This window comes from Pseudorca crassidens, chromosome 7, assembly GCF_039906515.1.
Source record: "Pseudorca crassidens isolate mPseCra1 chromosome 7, mPseCra1.hap1, whole genome shotgun sequence".
Classification (NCBI taxonomy): Eukaryota; Metazoa; Chordata; class Mammalia; order Artiodactyla; family Delphinidae; genus Pseudorca; species Pseudorca crassidens.
In genome coordinates this window covers 66516695-66539806 of record NC_090302.1, presented here as the reverse complement: position 1 = coordinate 66539806, position 23112 = coordinate 66516695, and the positions used below count along the sequence as shown (strand labels likewise).

Below are 23112 nucleotides of genomic sequence, written 5' to 3'. Positions count from 1 at the left end.
TCGGTTCGCAAAAAATGGGCTTTTCAAAAAGGGAAGGATTTGGAAAACTAACATTTGTTGAAATTTACTGTATGCCAAGTATCAGGCTAGGTACTTCGCATAGGTTGTCATAGTGTTTTACGTGAATTTACAAGAGTTCGATGTAGCTTAAAGCATAAAATTCAGGTGGTTTGGGCTCTACTTGGGTAAGTCACTCAACTCTTTAGACCTCTGAAAGATGCAGGCAGGGATCAGTCCAAATAAGCTCGATCTATAATTAAATCTAGTAAATATATGCAGGTGTGTGCACTGAGTCTTCACAGAACAGTGTGTTTTCTTCCAGGACGACTTCCATTTAAGGTTGTGTGGTATGCACATTTTGGTGCTTGGCATCCCTGCCTCCAAACTGCATCTGCCCAGAGGCCAGGGTGCCATTTCTTCACAGAAATGTGCTAGCTACTCTTTGGGACTAACAAGAGAGATCCTTTTCTAATTAATATACTCAAAGGGGACAACTTTTTCCAATTTGTCTACTCAAAGGGGGTTCTTTTTTCTAATCTGTAAGCCCAGTAAGGGCATCTTTTAAGACCACACAAAGGCGGTGATGCTGTCTTCCAGAATATGTATCTGGAACACACACACGTATACACACATATACACATGAGGGATTTTGCTAAGTCTGTTTGTTTTAAAACTTGTAGGAAACAGAGGAGGACTCTACCTTAATTTTTTGTTAGGTTTCTTTTTATCAATCAAATTTTAATTAAGTGTCCATAATAAGATACAGTTAACACCCTTGCCTCAGATACTATTATTTCCTGTGTGTCTTATATTTGATACTGTATTTCATAATGCTTTTGTACTTCAAAGTTCAGAATTCACAGACACTGTGGCATAGGTGCTGAAAATAGGAAACTGATAATTCACTACCCTATTTACCCATAGGATGAAAATAATCTCTGCAGGATGCCTTTGACCTCTTTTCTAAGAATTCTTAGCAGTTTAAAAACTTTTACAAGTTGTAGATCTGCTCTATTCCAGAAATTTTTTGAGAAACTGATGGGGGAGGGGTGCTGAAGGATGTTCTCATACAAACATTTAAGTCTATCATTTTATTTAGTCATTGAGCAAATATTTATGGGGAAGCTAAGAGTACCATCATCTCTTTAATCTTTCTAAACAATAAAAAATCTAATATTTATGTATTAAAGTTCAGAGACTTCACAATAGACAGGATTGAGTATCCTCCACAGGTTTCACGGAAGACTGTGTATGAGATTCTGCTGTTTATGAGGCAATAACTATCAAAAATGCAGTGCCCTCCTCAGGAGGTACAGAAATGCTACTGAAGACCTATATGTATATGCACATAAATTCACTCAGATGGGAGTATTTTCCCCACCTTAAAGCAATAAATATCTTTTTCTATAACTTGATCAACAACAACTTTGAATTTAGCTAGAAAAGCCAATATATTCACTACATTAAAAAATCTCATGTAGGATGAAAAATCCTCAAATCAATTCTGACCCAGCTAACTAAATCCATTCAAACAGGCTTAATTAAAAATACTAGCTTAAAAGATACATGATGAACTATAGAAAATGGAAGAGACAGGAAAGGATAACTGACTTGAATAACAAGCAAGCAGTTCTAAAGGTTATGTGTACTGGCTTACTTCTGTATTACATAGTTAAATTTCTCTAAAGGTTTTTTGAGTTGGTTAATACTTTTGATATATCTTTCATTGGTACACTAATATTCTTGCCTTCATTAATATTATCTTAAAGATGAAATTCTAAGAATTATAAAACAAAAATATGTACTTACATTCAATGTGTAACAAGCCCATTATTAATAAATATTTAAGTGATCTTACTTCTTCATCTTCTGTGTCCAATATTTCCTCTAGATCTGACCGTGAAATGTTCAGGATAGATGCTGCCAAGGTCTGGGCTTTATGGGTTGAGGTTTTACAAGCATCCCTGTTTTTCTGCACCTTTTTAAGTTCTCTGATTTGTCGCCTTATTGAATGGACATCATTTTGTAACTCTCTGACCAAAGCCTGCAACATATTGGAAAGAATGTGGGCTCATATGGAAGTCATAAATGAAGAAAAAGCAGTCATAACATAAAAATGTGAAGATACTGGCAAATAATTTTTTATTGGGATTACTCTGATTTTATTTATATTGGAACATAATGGATTGCTCTTTACTTATTGTCAGAATGCAATAAAAGCTCTCGCAAATGACCACTTAACCAACTTGCTGGATTAACCAAATCTCTCCAATCCGTCTTTCAGATTTGCAACTGTTATCTTGGATGGTGAATACCTGTAGCAGGCAGGCTACTTAGCATCATGCCAGAGCACAACTACTCCCACCAGTTGAGCTGATGCCAATTGTCAGATCTATTTATTCCTAAGTGTGTATATTTGTTGTAACAGGTTAGTTACATAATTAATTATTACATAAATAATGAAATATAACTGCATAAAGAGGGTTGTTCCTATTTTATTAAAACTGGATTAGAAATCTTTGGAAGGATTTGATAAAGCCAGGTGGGTAAAAGTGCAATTAAATTATGTGTAGACAAGACAACAATAAAGGATTGACAAAAATCATAAAAGTCTAGGCTTGCTTCTACAAGAGTCTCTAATTTCTCCCTTTGAGAATACATGCCTATGTGTGCATAAGGAAAAGGTAGCTCTTACCCTGGGTGGACAGAGCTCTGGAGCCTGATGCCTGGCTTTGTGGGCTGAGAGCAGGCTAGCTAGATGTTTGGGTTGTTCTCAATCTTTTGCCAGCTTAAGCAATGTTGCAATAAATAATGGTGCTCATATATACATTTTTGCATCCCTAGGATATATTCCTAGAAGTGAAATTGCTGGACCATAGGGTGTGTATAACTGTAATTTTGAAAGCTGTTTAATTCTCCCTCTCTCCAAGATCATATCAATTTACACCTACACAAAGAACATAGGAAAATACTTGTTTCTCCATACCACTGGCAAAACACCAATCTGGTTTTTCAGTGTAGTTTTTTTCACTGTATTGTAAAGTTTCATTTCTCTTATTAAAAATGAAGTTGAGCATCAGCCTTAACAGATAATTATATTTCTTTTCTCTTTTTTTTTCTATTTTTCTTAGTGATTTATAGGAGTTATTTATACTTTAGGGAAATTATAATTGTCTGTTGGGTATTTCTAATCTTTTTCATATTTTGTATTTTTCTTCTGACAGTAATTATAGTATTTTATACCTAGGAAAAAAATGTAAAAACTTTAATGTACTAAATGAATCTTTTCTTTTCTCACTTTTTTTTTTGTTTGTTTTTGTTTTCTTTTTGCGGTACGCGGGCCTCTCACCGTTGTGGCCTCTCCCGTTGCGGAGCACAGGCTCCGGACGCGCAGGCTCAGCGGCCATGGTTCAAGGGCCCAGCCGCTCCGCGGCATGTGGGATCTTCCCGGACCAGGGCATGAACCCGTGTCCGCTGCACCAGCAGGCGGACTCTCAACCACTGCACCACCAGGGAAGCCCTTACTTTTGAATTTAGTGTGATACTTTAAAATTTACTGTGATACTTTAAAAACCATTCTCCACAATTTTATATACATATATGTATATTATATATATATATATACTCATTTTCAAACCATGATTTTTTCTGCCACTTTTAAGATTTTATTTTTCAGTTTTAAATGTTTTATCCATTTGTAATCATCTAGAAAATTATTACATACAATCATAGTTGTCTCACCACCACCTGTTAAATAGTCCATATTTTCCCCATTGATTTCATGTGTGTTTAGGTCAGGTTCTGAACTTTCTATTCTGTTCCATCTGTCTTCTTATTAGTGAAGCTTTATAGTATATTTTAATTAGTGAGGCTTTATAATAAATGTTATAATCCGGTAGGGGTATCTCCCTTCTATTACCTTTCTTTTCAGATTTTTCTTGATAATTTTTGTTTGTTTGGGTTTTCACATAAACTTCACATTGAGCTTGTCTAGATCCCCTTCTCCTAAACATTTTACTTGTAATTTTATTTAAATCAAGTTGAATTTTATTTGAATCATGTTAACATTTTAGAACGTTGAGTCTTCCTAATCAAAGACCATGGTATTCCCTTCCAGCTGGTTAAGTCTTTATTTGTGTTTCCGAGGATCATTTAAAAATTTTCTCTTTGTAGATCTTTTTTTTCCTGGGCCTCTTACTTTTTGGGGGGCACTGATTCTAGTACTGATTGTTGCTTGTATACATAAAGATTGTTAATATATATTAAGCTTACTGAAATTTCTTATTTGTTATGAGTTTTTCAGCCAATTCCTCCTTAGCTTCCAGGAATTGAATGTCTGAAAATATTGATAATTTTACTCCTATTTTCTATTTTTTTTTTTCTATGCTGCACAGCTTATGGAATGTGCGATCTTAGTTCCCTGACCAGGGATTGAACCCAGGCCCTCAGCAGTGAGAGCACAGAGTCCTAACCACTGGACCACCAGGGAATTCCCTATTTTCCAACTTTTTTACCTCTAATTTCTTTCTTTTCTTATTGAATTGATTATTAAGTTCCTCCTGAACAATATTAAATAGTAATATTGATGGACATACTCAACTTGTTCCTGATTTTAGTGGCAATCTCTCTACTTCATAGGAAATACTATGCCAGATTTTGAGTTGAGAGCTGTATTTTAATATACTAAAAGATACACCTTAATATATTAATATATAATATAGTTTTATATAGGTAACTATCTACTCATCTTATTTTTATTTCTTATAAGAATGGAAACCAAATTGTCTTAAATCCATTTTAGCATCCATATAAACTATCATATGATTTTTCATCATAAATCTATTAATACAATTTTAAATAATTTTCTTAGTATTGAATTATCCTTGCATCACTGGAATAAACTCCACTTGGTGTGATATATTATTTTTTGATGTGCTGAATTCTATTTGCTAATATTTTATCTGGAATTTGTATATTAGTAAGAGATTGAGTCATTTCTTCCAAAAATATTTGGAAAAAATCTTCTCTTTCCATGCTTTACAGTAGTTTTAATGAGATTGAATCTATCTGCTCTTTACTGATGTGGTAGCACTCATCTGAATTTGGCCTAGTATTTATTGCAAAGAAAGATACCTTTTTGGCAAATCATTTTAATTTTCTATTTGTTCTGGAGGGCGTTTTGATACATCATAATTTTCCTAGAAAATGATCTATTTCATCCAGGCTTTCAAATTTATTTGCAGAGTTGAACTAAGTATTCTGCCACGATTTTTTTCCCCTGTGTCTATGTTTATTGTCACTTACTTGTTATTTTGTATAGCTGTGCTTTCTACTTTCTTAATTAGGTAAGCTAAAGATTCAATCTATTTTATTGCTTCTTACTTTTCTTTTCCAAAAAAAATACTCTTGTATTCATTTATTAATTCCACATTAATTCATTAATTTCTATTTCAATCTTCAGATTCTATTTAATTCTTCAGTTGAATATTTACTTTCATTTATTCTTGTTTGCTAATGTAAATATATAAGGCCATACATTTTTTGAGCACTGTTTTAGCTCTATCCTATGGGTTCTGATAATTCTAGAATGTTATTCTTTTAAAAATATTCTGCAATTTGTTCACATTTCCTTCTTAACCCAATAACTTTTTTTTTTTTAATATTTAAGTGCTAGTGACTGGTTTTCTAGTTTTGTTATTGATTGCAGTTTTATTGCATTATTCTCAGAGATCGTCATCTATACTATTTCTACTTTTCAGAATTAATTGAGGTTTCTTTGTGGTATGTCTTGGGTTGGAATGCCTGAAAATGTGGGGTGGAGATTTGTGTGGGAGAGGGTGCTTAGAAGCAACACCTATTAGAAACTTAGGGAAGCAGGAGCAGGCAGAGGGAAATGTTGATCTGCACTGCGGTTCCAACAGAGGCTTCACGCCATCGTGTAAGGAGCTCTGGAGCCGAGATAGCCTTTCAGAGTTGTCTCATCTTTGTTTTTCCCCCCTTATACATGACATGAACTTTTTTTACATCACTATTCTTTATTTGTTTGAGTCCAGAAACTTTACTGAAACATAAACAGGGGATGACATATTAGATCAATTTTCCCTGGTTCATGTTATGTTCTTAGAAGTTTTTTATTTCTGAAAATTGTTTTTGGATTATAGCTTCAATAATTGTCCTGTTCCATCACTCCTTTTCTTCTTTGAAGACTCCAATTATACATGTGTTGAATCTCTGTCATTTGCTTCAGAAATCCTTTCTTCCACAGTATGTTTTGTTTAACTGAAGCATAATTAGAATGAAACAGTGCACACATTTTAAGTGATTAGTTTAATGAGCTTTGATAATTGTATGCTTCTGTGCAGCCAACACCCTGTTCAAGATATAGAACATCTCCATACTCAAGAAATTTCCCTGATGCTCCTTTCTAGGTCAATTCCTCCCACATCCAGACAGCACTGCTCTGATTTATATCATCTTAGATTAATATTTCCTATTCTAGAATGTCATCTAAATGGAATAATACACTATGTACTCTTTCATGTCTGACTTCCTTTTCTCAACATGGTGGGGGTTTTTTGTTTTTGTTTTTTTAAACATTTATTTATTTTGTCTGTGTTGGGTCTTCGTTGCTGCAAGTGGGCTTTCTCTAGTTGCAGCAAGCAGGGGCTACTCTTCGTTGCGGTGTGCAGGCCTCTCATTGTGGTGGCTTCTCTTGTTGCAAAGCATGGGCTCTAGAGCACAAGCTCAGTAGTTGTGGAGCATGGGCTTTGTTGCTCTGCGGCATGTGGGATCTTTCCGGACCAGGGCTCGAACCCGTTTCCCCTGCATTGGCAGGCAGATTCTTAACCACTGCACCACCAGGGAAGTCCTAACGTAGTGTTTTAAATTAGGGATTCATCCATATTGTTTTGTGTATCCGTAACTTGTTCTTTTCCTTTTAATTTATATTAAATGCAATAAGTTCAACAGTATTTATACACACATACATTCATATAAAACCCAGAAATATATATATTTTTTTCTGAGATAATTTTATTTATTTTCTTTTACTTCTTTGCTTTGTCTGCCAACTTGCTTTCATTTGTTCCCATGTCTCACCACCTTTTCTCTAAGTCCTTACATTTATTTCTACCTTAAACATGTGCTTTTTGGAGGAAATTATTTCATTAATATTTTTATTCACAGTAAAATATTTTCATCTTCTCTGCAGCAACTATCTGTGGTGAAACTTCTTTTCCTGCCATTTATTTTTCCTGTTTCCTTCCTCCATTCTTATCCTAATCTATTTTTGTTGATACTATGTTGGTTCATTTTTCAGGACTCGTTTTTGAAAGAGAAGAGTTTTTCTGAGATTTCCTATTTGTAGAAAGTTATGTGGCAGAAGGGCCTGTGCTGTGCTGCAGGCTGGTGAAGTTTTATATATGAATCTAATATTTTTTCTGATGAATTCCATTAGCCATGTTATTTTGGTTATGGTTTGTTTGGTTTTTTATAATATAAGGAATTTTTTTTCTTGGCTGCTATGAGGAAAGCTGCCTCCTGCCGATACACCTTGTCTGCGTTATTCTTCATTAAGTCCTGCCTCCTCCTCTTCTCTGGAAGCAAACTAGTTCTAGGAAGCTCCTACACAAACAGATGCAGACTCATTCCACTATTGCAGACAGGTGATTAGGATGTGTACCTCATGTGGCTGTCATCGAAGACTGTATTCTTGCTTGATCTTTCAGAAGTCTACAGCACCTAAGTCTTCTCTCCCTGTTATCTTATTTTTGCTTCCTTTTGGATGTCTTCACCAATCTTACCTGGTTTTGGCTACTCTTCCATGTCTTCTGAAATACAGGGTTTTAACTGTGACCTAGGTTTGCTGTAAAAAGGAACTGAATTTTTGTTTCTTATTCTCCTTGTCTGTCATGTGATTCCAAGGGAGAGAAGGGGAAATGATGATTTTATCCCTTTATAATCAAGGCAGAATTCTCCAAAGTGCATTTTCCCCTACTATTTTATTATAAAAAATTTCAAACATGCAGACAAGTTTAAAGAAACTCACAGTGCACAACCATGTACCCACTACCTATAAGCTACAATTAATTTTGCTATACTTGCTTTATCACATAGCTATCTTCCATCTTATTTCGTTGATGCATTTCAAAGTAAGTTGCAGACATCTGTACAGTTGCCCCCAAACACTTCAGCATTCACTTCTTAACTAAAGATCAATATTTATTTATAGTTCTCATTACTATTGTTTGAGGTAAAATTTATATACAGTGAAATGCGTAAGTCTTAACTGTATGATTTTATGAATTTTGACAATGAAAACACTGGGTAACTCACACCCAGATCAAAGTAAAGGACATTTCCATCACTCCAGAAAGTTGGCTTGTGTCTTTTCCTAGTCAATCCCCATCCTTAGCTCCAAGAGGCAGGCAACAACTGTCTTTTTTTTTTTTTTAATCTCTATAGATTAGATTTGCCTGTTCTATAAATTCTTACAAATGGAATCATACAGTATGCATTATTTGTGTTTGGATTCTTTCACTTACAATGTTTTTGCAATTCATCCACATTGTTACATGTATAAGTAGTTCATTTCTTTGTATTGCTGACTTTTATTCCATTACATAATTATAACGTTGTTATACATTTTCCTATAGATGGACACCTGGGCTGTTTCCAGTTCTTGACTATTACGAATAAAACTGCTATGAATATTCCTGTGCATTTTGTGTGTACACGTTTTCATTTCTCTTGAGTAAACACCTAGAAGTAGAACTGCTGAGTCATATGGTAGGTGACTGTTTCATTTATTAGAAACTTCTATAGCTTTCCCTTAGAACTTGCGCCACCAATGGATAAAAATTCTCCATTCTCCACATTCTTTCCAACATTTAGTGGCTTACCTATTTTTTCTTGAATTTATTTCTAAGAATTGTATTTTTGATGCTATAGTAAGTTGAAAGTTTTTTATTTCATTTTCCAATCGTTTAGTGTTAATATATAAAAACTTTTGATTTTTGTATTTTGACCTTGTATCCTATGAAATGGCTAAACTCTTGTTAATGCTAGTAGCTGTTTTATAAATCTTTAGAATTTTCTATGTAAAGAATCATGTCTCATCAGAGACACGTACATCAAATTCACAATAAGGTATCACCTCACACCCATTAGGAAGGCTATTATTGAAAAAACAAAAAACATGTTGGCAAGGATGTGGAAAAACTGAAACCCTTGCACACTGTTGGTGGCATTGTAAAGTGGTGCAACTTTAATGAAAAACTGTAGGAGATATTTCAAAAATTAAAAAAAAAAAAGAGAGAGAACTACTATATATCCAGGAATCCCACTTCTGGATATATGCAAAAGAACCTTTGCACACTTAGGTTCACAACAGCACTGTTCACAATAGCCAAGAGTTAAAAGCAAGCCAAATGTCCACTGATGGATGAATGGACAAACAAAATGTGGTATATATGTACAATAGTATATTATTCAGCTTTAAAAAGGAAGGAAATCCTGTCACATGCTCCCAAATGGATGAACCTTGAAGACACTATGCTAAGTAAAATAAGCCAGTCACAAAAAGTCAAACACTGCATGATTCCACATATATGAGGTATCTAAAGTGTGACTACATCCACAGAAACAGATTTATCATTGTAAATAGAAATTTAAAAATAGTATTTTAAAATATATTCTTACTTGTAAAGTCTACTTTATTTTGTATGTTGACCTTGTTCTGAACTTGTTGCTGAATTATCTGGTTAGTTCTAATAGTCTATGACTTGATTCTCTTGAATATCTAGATCCACAAACATGTCATTAACAATCAAAGTTTAGCTGTATACGTTCAATTTATTTTGGGGAAGGAGAAGAGGAGTTGTTTTATAGTTTACGGATTTTTTTCTTTTATCTTTATTAAGTCCATTTAAAAAATTTCTTTGAGTTTATTTATTTATTTTTCTAGTATCTTGAGTTGAAAATTAAATTTTGGTTGAATTTCAAAGGTTTTGATATTTCACTGTAGTTCATAAACTGACTTTTTATTTCCTCCTTAACCCAAAATCATATAGATGAGTTTGGAATTTCTAAGTGGATAGAAACATTTGGCCACTTATTTTGTAAAATCATAATTATATTATACCCTACTCAGGGTACATAGCCTAAATGATTTTTGCTTTTTTTGAACTTGTTGAACGTTGTGGCATAAGATGTATATTCCACAGGGGTGAATGTTCCACAGGGGTTTGAAAAGAAAGTAGCCTTGCTCACATTTTCTCTATTTGAATTGTTGATTTCTGAATATAATATAGATTAAATATACTAGAAGATAGTAAATACACTTGTGGATTCATTGATTTCCTTTTGTAATTTCACCAAATTTTGCTTAATGTTGTCAGGTACACAAAAATTCATGAATTTTATATTTTCTTTGCAAACTATCCATTTTTATCAACATGAAATTACCCTCCTTATCCTTATTAATGGTTTTTTCTTTAATTTTGTTTCAAAGTAATATTGTTATATCTTCTTTTTGTTAGCATTTACCTGGAACATATTCAATTGTGTGCTGGCAAACAAGCTCTTTTTTCAGGGGACAGGTATGACTTGTAATGCTTGTCAATTTCTATGGCATTAAGTACTTGTACCATGATTGATTTCAAGCAACAAACATGAAGGAGATGCTGGAAAGAGATACACAAAATCGATTCTCACAAGCTGGTACAAGCTAGTTGCAGGATATCATAATTTTATTCTTTTATTGTTTTAGCTTTAGGGATCGTTATGTTTTAGGTGCATCTTTTGCACAATCTCATAGTCTCTCTTTTTTTAAAATACATTTCAACTTTATTACGTATATTGTGATTATTGGTATGTTTGGATCATCCTATCTTTTTTATTTACCATGTCTCTTATATACTGTTCCTCTCCTTTGTTCTGTCTTTCCTTCTTCCCTTCCTTCTATTCTTCTTCCTGGCTTGTGTTGAATTGATGGAGCTTTCTTTATTTTTTTTTAAATTTCTTCTAATTCTTTAAAAATTAAATACTCAATTCCTATTCTTGTGGTCACCTTTAAAATTTCTGAACATATATTTAATATTATTCAAGCATTTAATTTGATTAATTTAATAAACTAATATTATATTTTGAATCAATATCTAGAGTTTCTTATCCTCCACATGTTCCACCAAAGCAAAAAAGAAACTTAACTCTTCCAACCACCCCCTCCTCCTAACTTCTGTTACTGTAAACATTAACATCAACAGTTATGTAGGTTTTACTTGTGTCTTTGTTTTCCATTGTTTCATATGTTCTAAAGATTGACAGAGTCCCATTTGGGCAGAAAGACTTGAAGAAGTGAAAAGATAAACTATTTTAATATAAACAGGAAAAGAGCAGACTTTGAGAAAGAATAGGGCTTGCAGTATTCAAGGAACACCAAGAAAGTCAGTATGGTGAAAGAGGAATCAGTGAGGTGACATCTAGTAGAAAGTGAAGTCACAGAAGTAACAACAAGACTAATCATGGACGCCTTGCAGGGCAGTGAAGACGTTTCATTCTATCGTGTAATGAGGAGTCATGAGACAAGTTTGAGCAAGGGAGTGACACGATATGTTTTCAGTTTTAAAAGAATCATTCTAACCAAAAACTGGAGAAGAAGATTGTCTGGAGCAAGAGCTGAAGAGGGAGATGAGCTAGGAGAGTATGAGGGGTACAAGCAAGAGGTAGTGATAACCTGGACAGTAGCAGTGTTGAAAGGCAGCAGAATTCTGGATCGATTTTCAAATCACAGCCCACAGGATTTGATGAGGGATTAGACATGCAATGTGAGAGAAAGAGAAAAGACAAGGATGATTCGAGGTTTGGGGCCCCACCACCCGGATGACTGGTGAAAAAGCAAATCCTGAGACAAAGAACACTATAATGGAAGTAAGACTGGGAGGAGTACAGATTCCAGTGGGTTGTAGGCTTAGTAATGAAAAAAAAAGAGAAAAATTTCTTCAGGTTACTTCTGCTTTCTCAGTGAAATAAGAAGCTGAGATTAAGGCACTAAGGAGGGGGTAGATGCTAGAGGTCTAAGAAGATAGGAGAAAGGAATGTTGGGGAAACTTGGGGGCTAAATGTACTGGGAAAGTATAACAGTCTTACACAGAGTGTTGAGGTCCCACCTGAAGTTCTTGGTTATGAACTTAAATTAAGACCAATCAGCATGGTTGTGTTTTTCTTTAGAGACATTCAGCTGCTTGGGTCCAGAAGAAAAGTGGGTAGAGATTCAAAACAAAATAGGCATGGATTTTTTCCATGTGAATATGACAGAGGGACAGATGAGCAGACTTGAGGATATATGTTAAAAAGTGACAATGACAGAACATGGAGTACTTGCTTCATGAGGAGGGAAGTGAAAGCATAATGGAAAAGAAGGTGGTAATAATTAGGGAAAAGTGGTAAGGTCAATGAATTTCAGTTTGTAATCATGTCAGAGAATTGCTGGAGTGTAAGTACAAAAAGACATGGGGGTCAAAGAATAAGATGCTAGAAACAGAGATTCTGGAGTTGATGCAGTTATTGGTAATGACAAGGCCAAGAGTAATATTTCTTAATGGAAACATTGTGGAGATGACAATTTTTTTACTGTGTGGGACTAACCTTCACAATGCAGGATGTTTAGCATCTCTGGCCAATGGGCACTGCATATCAGTAGCACCTCCTAGTCAGTGTGACAATCCAAAGCACCCACACATTTCCAAATGCTCCATAAGGTGGGTGATCCTTCCTTAATTCAGAACCAAGGGTCAGGGATATGATCATGAGACTAATCACTGGAACTGAATATGGTGAAGAACTGAGAGGCTAGGGTGCTGGATGACCTACATGGATGGGAGGTCATCCAAAATCATAACAGAATCGTGTCGGAGAGAAAGACTGTGAACCAGGTGAAAAGCTGTATGACTAACCTTCTACAATGAGGTACAAACAGATTTGGTGGTGATTATATGTTCCAATGGACTTCTGAGATCTATTTCAATAATTTCTTAATCTTATGCATCCCAAGAGAATATCTAAATAGGGTTGAATAATATAGGGATTCCAGGATCCACCCTCACGTACCACTAGAGTGTCATTATAAAGAGGTACAACAGGGACTTCCCTGGTGGCGTAGTGATTAAAAATCTGCCTGCGAATGCAGGGGACATGGGTTCAAGCCCTGGTCCAGGAAGATCCGATAGGTTGCCGAGCAACTAAGCCCGTGTGCCATAACTACTAAGCCTGCTCTCTAGAGCCCATGAGGCACAACTACTGAAGCCTGCATGCTGCAACTACTGAAGACCGCGAGCCGCAACTACTGAAGCCCATGCACCTTGAGCCCGTGCTCTGCAACAAGAGAAGCCACTGCAATGAGAAGCCCACACACCACAAAGAAGAGCAGCCCCTGCTTGCTACAACTAGAGAAAGCCCGCACGCAGCAACGAAGACCCAACGCAGACAAAAATGAATGAATAAATAAATACACTTCATATATATATATGTGTGTGTGTGTGTGTATATATATATATGTGTATATATATATATACACACACACACACACATATATATATATATATATATGTAAAGAGGTACAACAAATGAATGGGTAAAGAAGATGTGGTACTGGGGCTTCCCTGGTGGTGCAGTGCTTGAGAATCCACCTGCCAATGTGGCAGACACGGGTTCGAGCCCCAGTCCAGGAAGACCCCACATGCCGTGGAGCCTGTGCTCTAGAGCTCGTGTGCCACAACTGCTGAGCCCGCATGCCACAACTACTTGCCTCATGTGCCTGGAGCCCATGCTCTGCCACAGGAGAAGCCCCCTCAATGAGAGGCTCATGCACTGCAACGAGGAGTGGCCCCACTTGCTGCAACTAGGGAAAGCCCATGCGTAGCAACAAAGACCCAATGAGCCAAAAATAAATAAATTTTAAAAAATATTTCAAATAAATAAATAACACCTGAAATGATCCTTATGAACAACAACAACAAAAAGATGTGGTACTTATATACAATAGAATATTACTCAGCCATAAAAAGGAATGAAATAATGCCATTTGTAGCAACATGGATGGACCTAGAGATCATCATACTAAGTGAAGTAAGCCAAAGACAAATATCATACGGTATCACTTATATGTGGAATCTTAAACAATGATACAAATGAACTTACATACAAAACAGAAACAGACTCACAGACACAGAAAATAAACTTATGGTTACCAAAGGGGAAAAGGGTGAGGGATACATTAGGAGTTTGGGATTAAAATATACACACTACTATATATAAAATAGATAACCAACAAGCACCTACTGTATAGCACCTACTTGATACTTGATATCAAGTATCAAGATACTTGATATCTTGTAATAATCTATAATGGAAAAGAGTATAAAAAAAGTATATATATTTTTAATATATATTTATGATTGAGTCACTTTACAGTACATCTGAAACAAACTCTACATTGTAAATCAACTATATTTCAACAAAAATTTTAAAAACCCATAAGTTAAAAAAAGAGGTACCAAAATGAGGTAGACTCAAACGTTACATAGCACACATACGAAGCAGTGCTGTTACTAAATAATGTCCACTATATACTTTCACGTCAAATGCCTTATTAATAGTTCTTTTCACAAGAAAAAATGTTTGTACCTATGTATGATGATGGATGTTAACTAGTCTTATTATGGTGATCATTTTGCAATACATATATTGAATCATTATGTTGCATACCTGAAACTAATACAATGTTATATATCAACTATATCTCAATTTTTAGAACTGTTACAATTTTAAATTACAGTATTTGTTAGGAAAAAAGGGGACAATATTAGGATAGCTATAGACATTTACTCATTTAAAAGCAGTAATCCTGTATAAATATGCATATCATCAATATTGCTTCCATCCTTTACTTGTCAACTATAGGCAAACTAATTCAAAATACTTTGAACTGCCATTCTACGAATAGGATACATATTAGTTTTTAGCAATGTTGCCATCAGCTGACTAAAAGCAACATAGGTGTATTTGGGAAAAAAAAAGTCTCCAGTATTACAAAATGTTACGTTATTTGGTTGAAATATATTTCATGATGCTTGAATATTCCTCTTCCCTTCCCAATTATACCTTTCAGATACATAGTACAGTCTCATTGCATTAAGTTCATTGAAATGTTTTACCTTCCACCCATATATCCAAATTAAGTTTTTGTTTTCATATTATCACACTTGCCTTTTGTATATATGCTGGGCCTCTGCTTGTTTTCAACTCTGGGTGCCACTTCGATCTGGATTTTATTTTTATTTCCCTTCCATCTACTGCAAAATTGCCTTCTCTTATTAGTTCAAGATACGCTCAATTCTTCTCTAAGCAACTTTTTTTAAACATCTTTATTGGAGTACAATTGCTTTACAATGTTGTGATTGTTTATGCTGTATAACAAAGTGAATCAGCTATATGTATACATAAATCCCCATAAACCCTCCCTCTTGTGTCTCCCGCCCATCGTCCCTATCCCACCCCTCTAGGTGGTCACAAAGCACAAAGCTTATCTCTCTGTGCTGTGCAACTGCTTCCCACTAGCCATCTATTTTACATTTGGTAGTGTATATATGTCAATGCTACTCTCTAACTTTGTCCCAGCTTACCCTTCCCCTTCCCCATGTTCACAAGTCCATTCTCCACATCTTCATCTTTATTACTGTCCTGCCCCTACGTTCATCAGAACCATTTTTTTTTGGATTCCACATATATGTGTTAGCATACGGTATTTGTTTTTCTCTTTCTGACTTACTTCGCTCTGTATGACAGACTCTAGGTCCATTCACCTCACAACAAATAACTCAATTTCATTTCTTTTTATGGCTGAGCAATATTGATATTGGCTGTGGGTTTGTCATATATGACCTTTATTATGTTGAGGTAGGTTCCCTCTATGCCTACTTTCTGGAGAGTTTTTATCATAAATGGGTGTTGAAGTTTGTCGGAAGCTTTTTCTGCATCTGTTGAGATGGTCATATGGTTTTTATTCTTCAATTTGTTAATATGGTGTATCACATTGATTGATTTGCGTACATTGAAGAATCCTTGCATTCCTGGGATATACCCCACTTGATCATCGTGTATGATCCTTTTAATGTGCTGTTGGATTCTGTTTGCTACTATTTTGTTGAGGATTTTTGCATACATGTTAATTGGTGATATTGGCCTGCAGTTTTCTTTTTTTTGTGACATCTTTGTCTGGTTTTGGTATCAGGGTGATGGTGGCCTTGTAGAATGAGCCTGGGAGTGTTCCTCCCTCTGCTATATTTTGGAAGTGTTTGAGAAGGATAGGTGTTAGCTCTTCTCTAAATGTTTGATAGAATTCACCTGTGAAGCCATCTGGTCCTGGGCTTTTGCTTGTTGTAAGATTTTTAATCACAATGTCAATTTCAGTGCTTGTGATTGGTCTGTTTATATTTTCTATTTCATTTTCTATTTCTTCCTGGTTCAGTCTTAGAAGGTTGTACTTTTCTAAGAATTTGTCCATTTCTTCCACGTTGTCCATTTAATTGCCATACAGCTGCTTGTAGTAATCTCTCATGATCCTTTGTATTTCTGCAGTGTCAGCTGTTACTTCTCCTTTTTCATTTCTAATTTTGTTAATTTGAGTCTTCTCCCTTTTTTTCTTGATGAGTCTGGCTAATAGCTTATCAATTTTGTTTATCTTTTCAAAGAGCTAGCCTTTAGTTTTATTGATCTTTGCTACTGTTTCCTTCATTTCTTTTCCATTTACTTATGCTCTGACCTTTATGATTTCTTTCCTTCTGCTAACTTTGGGGGTTTTTCTGTTCTTCTTTCTCTAATTGCTTTAGGTGTAAGGTTAGGTTGTTTATTTGAGATATTTCTTGTTTCTTGGGGTAGGATTTTATTGCTATAAACTTCCCTCTTAGAACTGCTTTTGTTGCGTCCCACAGGTTTTGGGTCGTCATGTTTTCATTGTCATTTGTTTCTAGGTATTTTTTGATTTCCTCTTTGATTTCTTCAGTGATCTTTTGGTTATTTAGTAGTGTATTATTTAGCCTCCATGTGTTTGTATTTTTTACAGATTTTTTCCTGTAATTGATTTCTAGTCTCATAGCATTGTGGTCAGAAAAGATACTTGATACGATTTCAATTTTCTTAAATTAACCATGGCTGGATTTGTGACTGAAGATATGGTCTATCCAGGAGAATGTTCCATCAGCACTTGAGAAGAAAGTGTATTCTGCTATTTTTGGATGGAATGTCCTATAAATATCAATTAAGTCCATCTTGTTTAATGTGTCATTTAAAGCTTGTGTTTCCTTATTCATTTTCATTTTGGATGATCTGTCCATTGGTGAAAGTGGGATGTTGAATTCCTCTACTATTATTGTGTTATTGTCGATTTCCCCTTTTATGGCTGTTAGCATTTGCCTTATGTATTGAGGTGGTCCTATGTTGGGTGCATAAATATTTACAATTGTTATATCTTCTTCTTGGACTGATCCCTTGATCATTATGTAGTGCCCTGCTTTGTCTCTTGTAATAGTGTTTATTTTACAGTCTATTTTTGGGACTTCCCTGGTGGCACAGTGGTTCAAAATCTGGCTGTCAATGCAGGGGACACAGGTTCGAGCCCTGGTCCAGGAAGATCCCACATGTCGCAGAGCAACTAAGCCCATATGCTACAACTACTGAGCCTGCGCTCTAGAGCCCGCAAGCCACAAGTACTGAGCCCACATACCTAGAGCCCATGCTTGGCAACAAGAGAAGCCACTGCAATGAGAAGCCCGCTCACTGCAACAAAGAGCAGTCCCCACTCACCACAACTACAGAAAGCCCTCACGCAGCAATGAAGACCCAACACAGCCAAAACTAAATAAATAAATAAAGTCTATTTTGTCTGATATTAGAATTGTTACTCCAGGTTTATTTTGAGTTCCATTTGTATGGAATATTTTTTCAATCCCCTCACTTTCAGTCTGTATGTCTCCCTAGGTCTGAAGTGGGTCTCTTGTAGACAACATATATATGGGTCTTGTTTCTGTATCCATTCAGCCAGTCTATGTCTTTTGGTTGGAGCATTTAATCCATTTATATTTAAGGTAATTATCGATATGTATGTTCCTATTACCATTTTCTTAATTGTTTTGGGTTTGTTTTTGTAGGTCTTTTCCTTCTCCTGTGTTTCCTGCCTACAGAAGTTCCTTTAGCATTTGTTGTAAAGCTGGTTTGGTGGTGCTGAATCCTCTTAACTTTTGCTTGTCTTTAAAGGTTTTAATATCTCTGTTGAATCTGAATGAGATCCTTGCTGGGTAGGGTAATCTTGGTTGTAGGTTTTTCCCTTTCATCACTTCAAATATGTCCCGCCACTCCCTTCTGGCTTGCAGAGTTTCTGCTGAAAGATCAGCTGTTAACATTATGGGGATACCCTTCTATATTATTTGTTGCTTTTCCCTTACTGCTTTTAATATTTTTTCTTTGTATTTAATTTTTGATTGTTTGATTAATATGTGTCTTGGCATGTTTCTCCTTGGATTTATCCTGTTTGGAACCTCTGAGCTTCCTGGACTTTACTGCCTATTTCCTTTCCCACGTTAGGGAAGTTTTCAAATACAATCTCTTCAAATATTTTCTCAGACCCTTTTTTTCCTCTTCTTCTGGAACCCCTATAATTCAAATGTTGGTGCGTTTAATGTTGTCCCAGAGGTCTGTGAGACTGTCCTCAATTCTTTTCATTCTTTTTTCTTTATTCTGCTCTGCAGTAGTCATTTCCACTATTTTATCTTCCAAGTCAATTATCCGTTCTTCTGCCTCAGTTATTCTGCTATTTAATCCTTCTAGAGAATTTTTAATTTCATTTACTGTGTTGTTCATCATTGTTCGTTTGCTCTTTAGTTCTTCTAGGTCCTTGTTAAACGTTTCTTGTATTTTCTCCATTCTATTTCCAAGATTTTGGATCATCTTTACTATGATTACTCTGATTTCTTTTTCAGGCACACTGCCTATTTCCTCTTCATTTGTTTCGTCTGGTGGGTTTTTACCTTGCTCCTTCATCTGCTGCATATTTCTCTGTCTTCTCATTTTGTTTAACTTACTGTGTTTGGGGTCTCCTTTTTGCAGGCTGCAGGTTCGTAGTTCCTGTTGTTTTTGGTGTCTGCCCCCAGTGGGTGAGGGTGGTTCAGTGGCTTGTGTAGGCTTCCTGGTGGAGGAGTGTGGTGCCTGTGTTCTTCTGGGTGGGGCTGGATCTTGTCTTTCTGATGGGCAGGGCCATGTCCAGTGCTGTGTTTTGGGGTGTCTGTGAACTTAGTATGATTTTAGGCAGCCTCTCTGCTAATGGGTGGGGTTGTGTTCCTGTCTTGCTAGTTGTTTGGCATGGGGCGTCCAGCACTGGAGTTTGCTGGCTGCTGGGTGCAGCTGGGTCTTAGCGTCGAGAAGGAGATTTCTGGAAGAGCTCTCGCCGACTGATATTAGCTGGGGCCAGGAGGTCTCTAGTGGTCCAATGTCCTGATCTCAGCCCTCCCACCTCAGAGGCTCAGGCCTGACACCAGCCCGGAGCACCAAGACCCTGTCAGCCACACGGCTCTGAAGAAAAGGGTGAAAAAAAGAAAGAAAAATAAATAAATAAAAATTTTAAAATCATAATAAATAAATAAAAAGAAAAACATTATTAAAATAAAAAAATAAAAAAGTAATAATAATTTAAAAAGAGCAACTAAACCAGTAAACAAATCCACCAATGATCACATGCACTAAACACTAAACTAAGATAAACATAAAAATTAGAAACAAATCAGCCGCAGACAGCAAATCCCAAGTCTATAGTTGCTTCCAAAGTCCACTGCCTCAATTTGGGATGATTCGTTGTCTGTTTAGGTACTCCAGAGATGCAGGGTACATCAAGTTGATAGTGGAGATTTAATCCGCTGCTCCTGAGGCTGCATGGAGAGATTTCCCTTTCTCTTCTCTGTTTTCACAGCTCCTGGGGTTCAGCTTTGGTTTTGGCCCCACCTCTGCATGTAGGTTGCCCTCACGCATCTGTTCCCCGCCCAGACAGGAGGGGGTAAATCAGTGGCTTTTTAGGGGGCTCTTGCTCATTTAGGCTGGTGGGAGGGAGGGGTACGCTAGTTATAACTGGAATGAGGGGTGAGCTTGTGGCAGCAGAGGCATGATGCTGCAACAGCCTGGGGCACGCCATTTGTTCTCCAAGGGAAGTTGTCCCTGGATCACAGGACCCTGGCAGTAGCGGGCTGCACTGGCTCCCGGGAGGGGAGGTGTGGATAGTGACCTGTGCTTGCACACAGGCTTCTTGGTGGCTGCAGCAGCAGCACTAGCATTTCATGCCCATCTCTGGGTTCCAAGCTGATGGCCACAGCTTGCGCCCATCTCTGGAGCTTATTTAGGCAGTGCTCTGAATCCTCTCTTCTTGCGCACCCCAAAACAATGGTCTCTTGCCTCTTTGGCAGGTCCAGAGTTTTTCCCAGACTCCCTCCTGGCTAGCTGTGGTGCACTAGCCCCCTTCAGGCTGTGTTCATGCGGCCAACCCCAGTCCTCTCCCTGGGATCTGACCTCCGAAGCTCAAGCCTCAGCTTCCAGCCCCCACCGCCCTGGCGGGTGAGCAGACAAGCCTCTCGGGCTGGTGAGTGCTGGTCAGCACCAATCCCCTGTGTGGGAATCTCTCCGCTTTGCCCTCTGCACCCCTGTTGCTGCACTCTCCTCCGTGGCTCCAAAGCTCCCCCCACCCACCCACCCCCGTCTCCACCAGTGAAGGGGCTTCTTAGTGCGGGGAAACTTTTCCTCCTTCACAGCTCCCTCCCAGAGGTGCAGGTCCCATCCCTACTCTTTTGTCTCTGTTTTTTTCTTTTGCCCTCCCCAGGTACATGGGGAGTTTCTTACCTTTTGGGCAGGCTGAGGTCTTCTGCCAGCGTTCAGTAGGTGTTCTGTAGGAGTTTTTGCACATGTAGATGTATTTCTGATGTATTTGTGGGGAGGAAGGTCATCTCCATGTCTTACTCCTCCGCCATCTTGAAGGTCCCCCCCTAAGCAACTTTAAAACTCCCAAATTGTGCAAAACTTTTAAAATACTCCAATGTTAAAAACAACAGAAGCTTTAAAAAGTTTCACTCTGCTTGCATCAGTTGAATAATGGCTATCACTTATTGTCAAGGTAAGTAAAAACACTGTATGGCACAAAATAAGCATTCAATGAATGTTAACTGAATTTCTAAAAATTTATGTCAGCCTTCTTAAACTTCTTGGAATATCATGGGCTAGGAATTGTCCCAATATTTGATTGTATTTTCAAAGTAAAAGTACTTTCTTAGATTTACATCTCAACTTAAAGTCACTATGTTTTTCAATATTATAATATAATTTATTGTAAGCAGTGAGCAATAGTGTTAGAGTGAAAGACAGCAAGCTATTTCATTCCAGTCTTATTAAGATCTAGTTTTCCAGTCTTTATAATGAGTCTTGATCTGTGTTAGCAAACTACAAAAAGTTTTGAATTTCACTGAATCATAATGGACTGATTAGATTTTTCAGTAAGATTTGATTATTATGATGAAGGTTATAACTGGCTGCTCCAATACTGTGGAGTCACTCCTACCATCATAGTTTCTTGGAGAAGTAAAGTCTTTTTTTTTCACAGCTTCCTAAACAGCTTTATCAAGATACAATTTACATATTTTAAAGTTCACCCACTTAAAGTAATGTATTTTTATTAAAAACGTGTCTTTAAAAACAGCTGTCATTTACCTTTCTTATATAATGATAGGACAGAAAGAGTTAACTCAAATAGGATTTTATTATAACACTGTTTAAAAATCATAATTAAGAAGTGATGTCACCAAAATATAGGATGGGAGATCCAGCCTCTATCCCCCCACAAATATCAACAATTAGACAGATATCCACAAACAAAAATAGCTCTGGAAGAGCTCAGGAGTCCACTTAAGAAATTTCAGCAACAAACAGTGGAGCAAAAAACCTGAGAATAACTCCACACAAAGAAAAAGAAGGACAGTTTCGTTTTGCCTGCATCATCGCATACCCCAGGGTGGCACTGCTCAGTGACAAGGGGGAACTGCCCAGTTCAAAAGAGTTCCCTCGCTGGGAAAGGGAGAATGAGGTGAGGAACCAACTTCCCCAGTTTTTCATATCACTGCATGAAGGACCCACTTCAGTTTCACACCACCCAGAGACTGACAAAGCTAAGACAAATAAAGACAGGTTGGAGCAAGGAAGAATGCCTGGGGCTCCCAATATCAGCTATGCAGCAAGAGCAGCTGTGGTTTACAGCTCTGTGCAGGATCCCAACAGCTTTCGCCACTGAAGAAACCAAAGCCCAGGACAGCTGCCATGAACCCCCTGCAGATTTCACCACTGTGATTTCCCCCCACAGGTTCACCTTCACGGATGCCACCTGACTGACTCCCTCCCTGTCCCCAACTGGACCCTCCAATCTGCACTGGAAGTCAGCTTGGCCTTTGCAGCTGCAGAAGTGCAAGATGCCAGCCTAGACCCCTGCAGCTGATCCACTGCCGTGCATGCATTTGGGGCTAACCCCTTCAGCTGTGGACCAGTTTGCCACTGGTCTGACTCCTGTCACTGGCCTCCAATGACATGCAAGTGCCTGTGGTGAGGCCCTGTAGCCATAGAACTACATGTTGACAGCTAAGGCCCCCACAGCTGTTTGTGGGCCCAGATCTGGTTCTGTCTCCTCTCACTGGCCTGCACCGCTGGGCTCACCTGCAGCTAGCCCCTCCACCTGAGCACCTGCACGCCAACACCCAACTCCTGTCACTGGCCTCTTCTGCCATGTGGAACCCTACATTAAGCAAAAAAAAAAAAAAAAAAAAAAAAAAAAACTCGAAAAAATAATCTAACTTTACACCTCAAGGAACTACAAAAAGAACAAACTAAACTCAAAGGTAGTAGAAGGGAGGAAATAACAAAGAGAAGAGTGGAAATAAATTGAGACATAAAAGACAATACAAAAGATTAGTGAAACTAAGAGCTAGTTTTTTAAAGAGATAAACAAAATGGATAAACTTTTATCTAGATTTACCAAGAAAA

The 23112-nt window shown here is 37.1% G+C and overlaps 1 protein-coding gene across 7 annotated transcripts in view; it reads right to left on the bottom strand.

Annotated features, from left to right (window-relative positions):
- CNTLN (centlein) overlaps positions 1-23112 on the bottom strand; it is a 328541-nt gene that overhangs the window by 13774 nt on the left and 291655 nt on the right. For all 7 annotated transcript variants that reach the window (XM_067744463.1, XM_067744465.1, XM_067744462.1 and 4 more), the window contains one exon: positions 1859-2044. In XM_067744463.1, coding sequence (XP_067600564.1) covers positions 1859-2044 — 186 coding nt within the window. The remainder of the gene's footprint in view (positions 1-1858; positions 2045-23112) is intronic.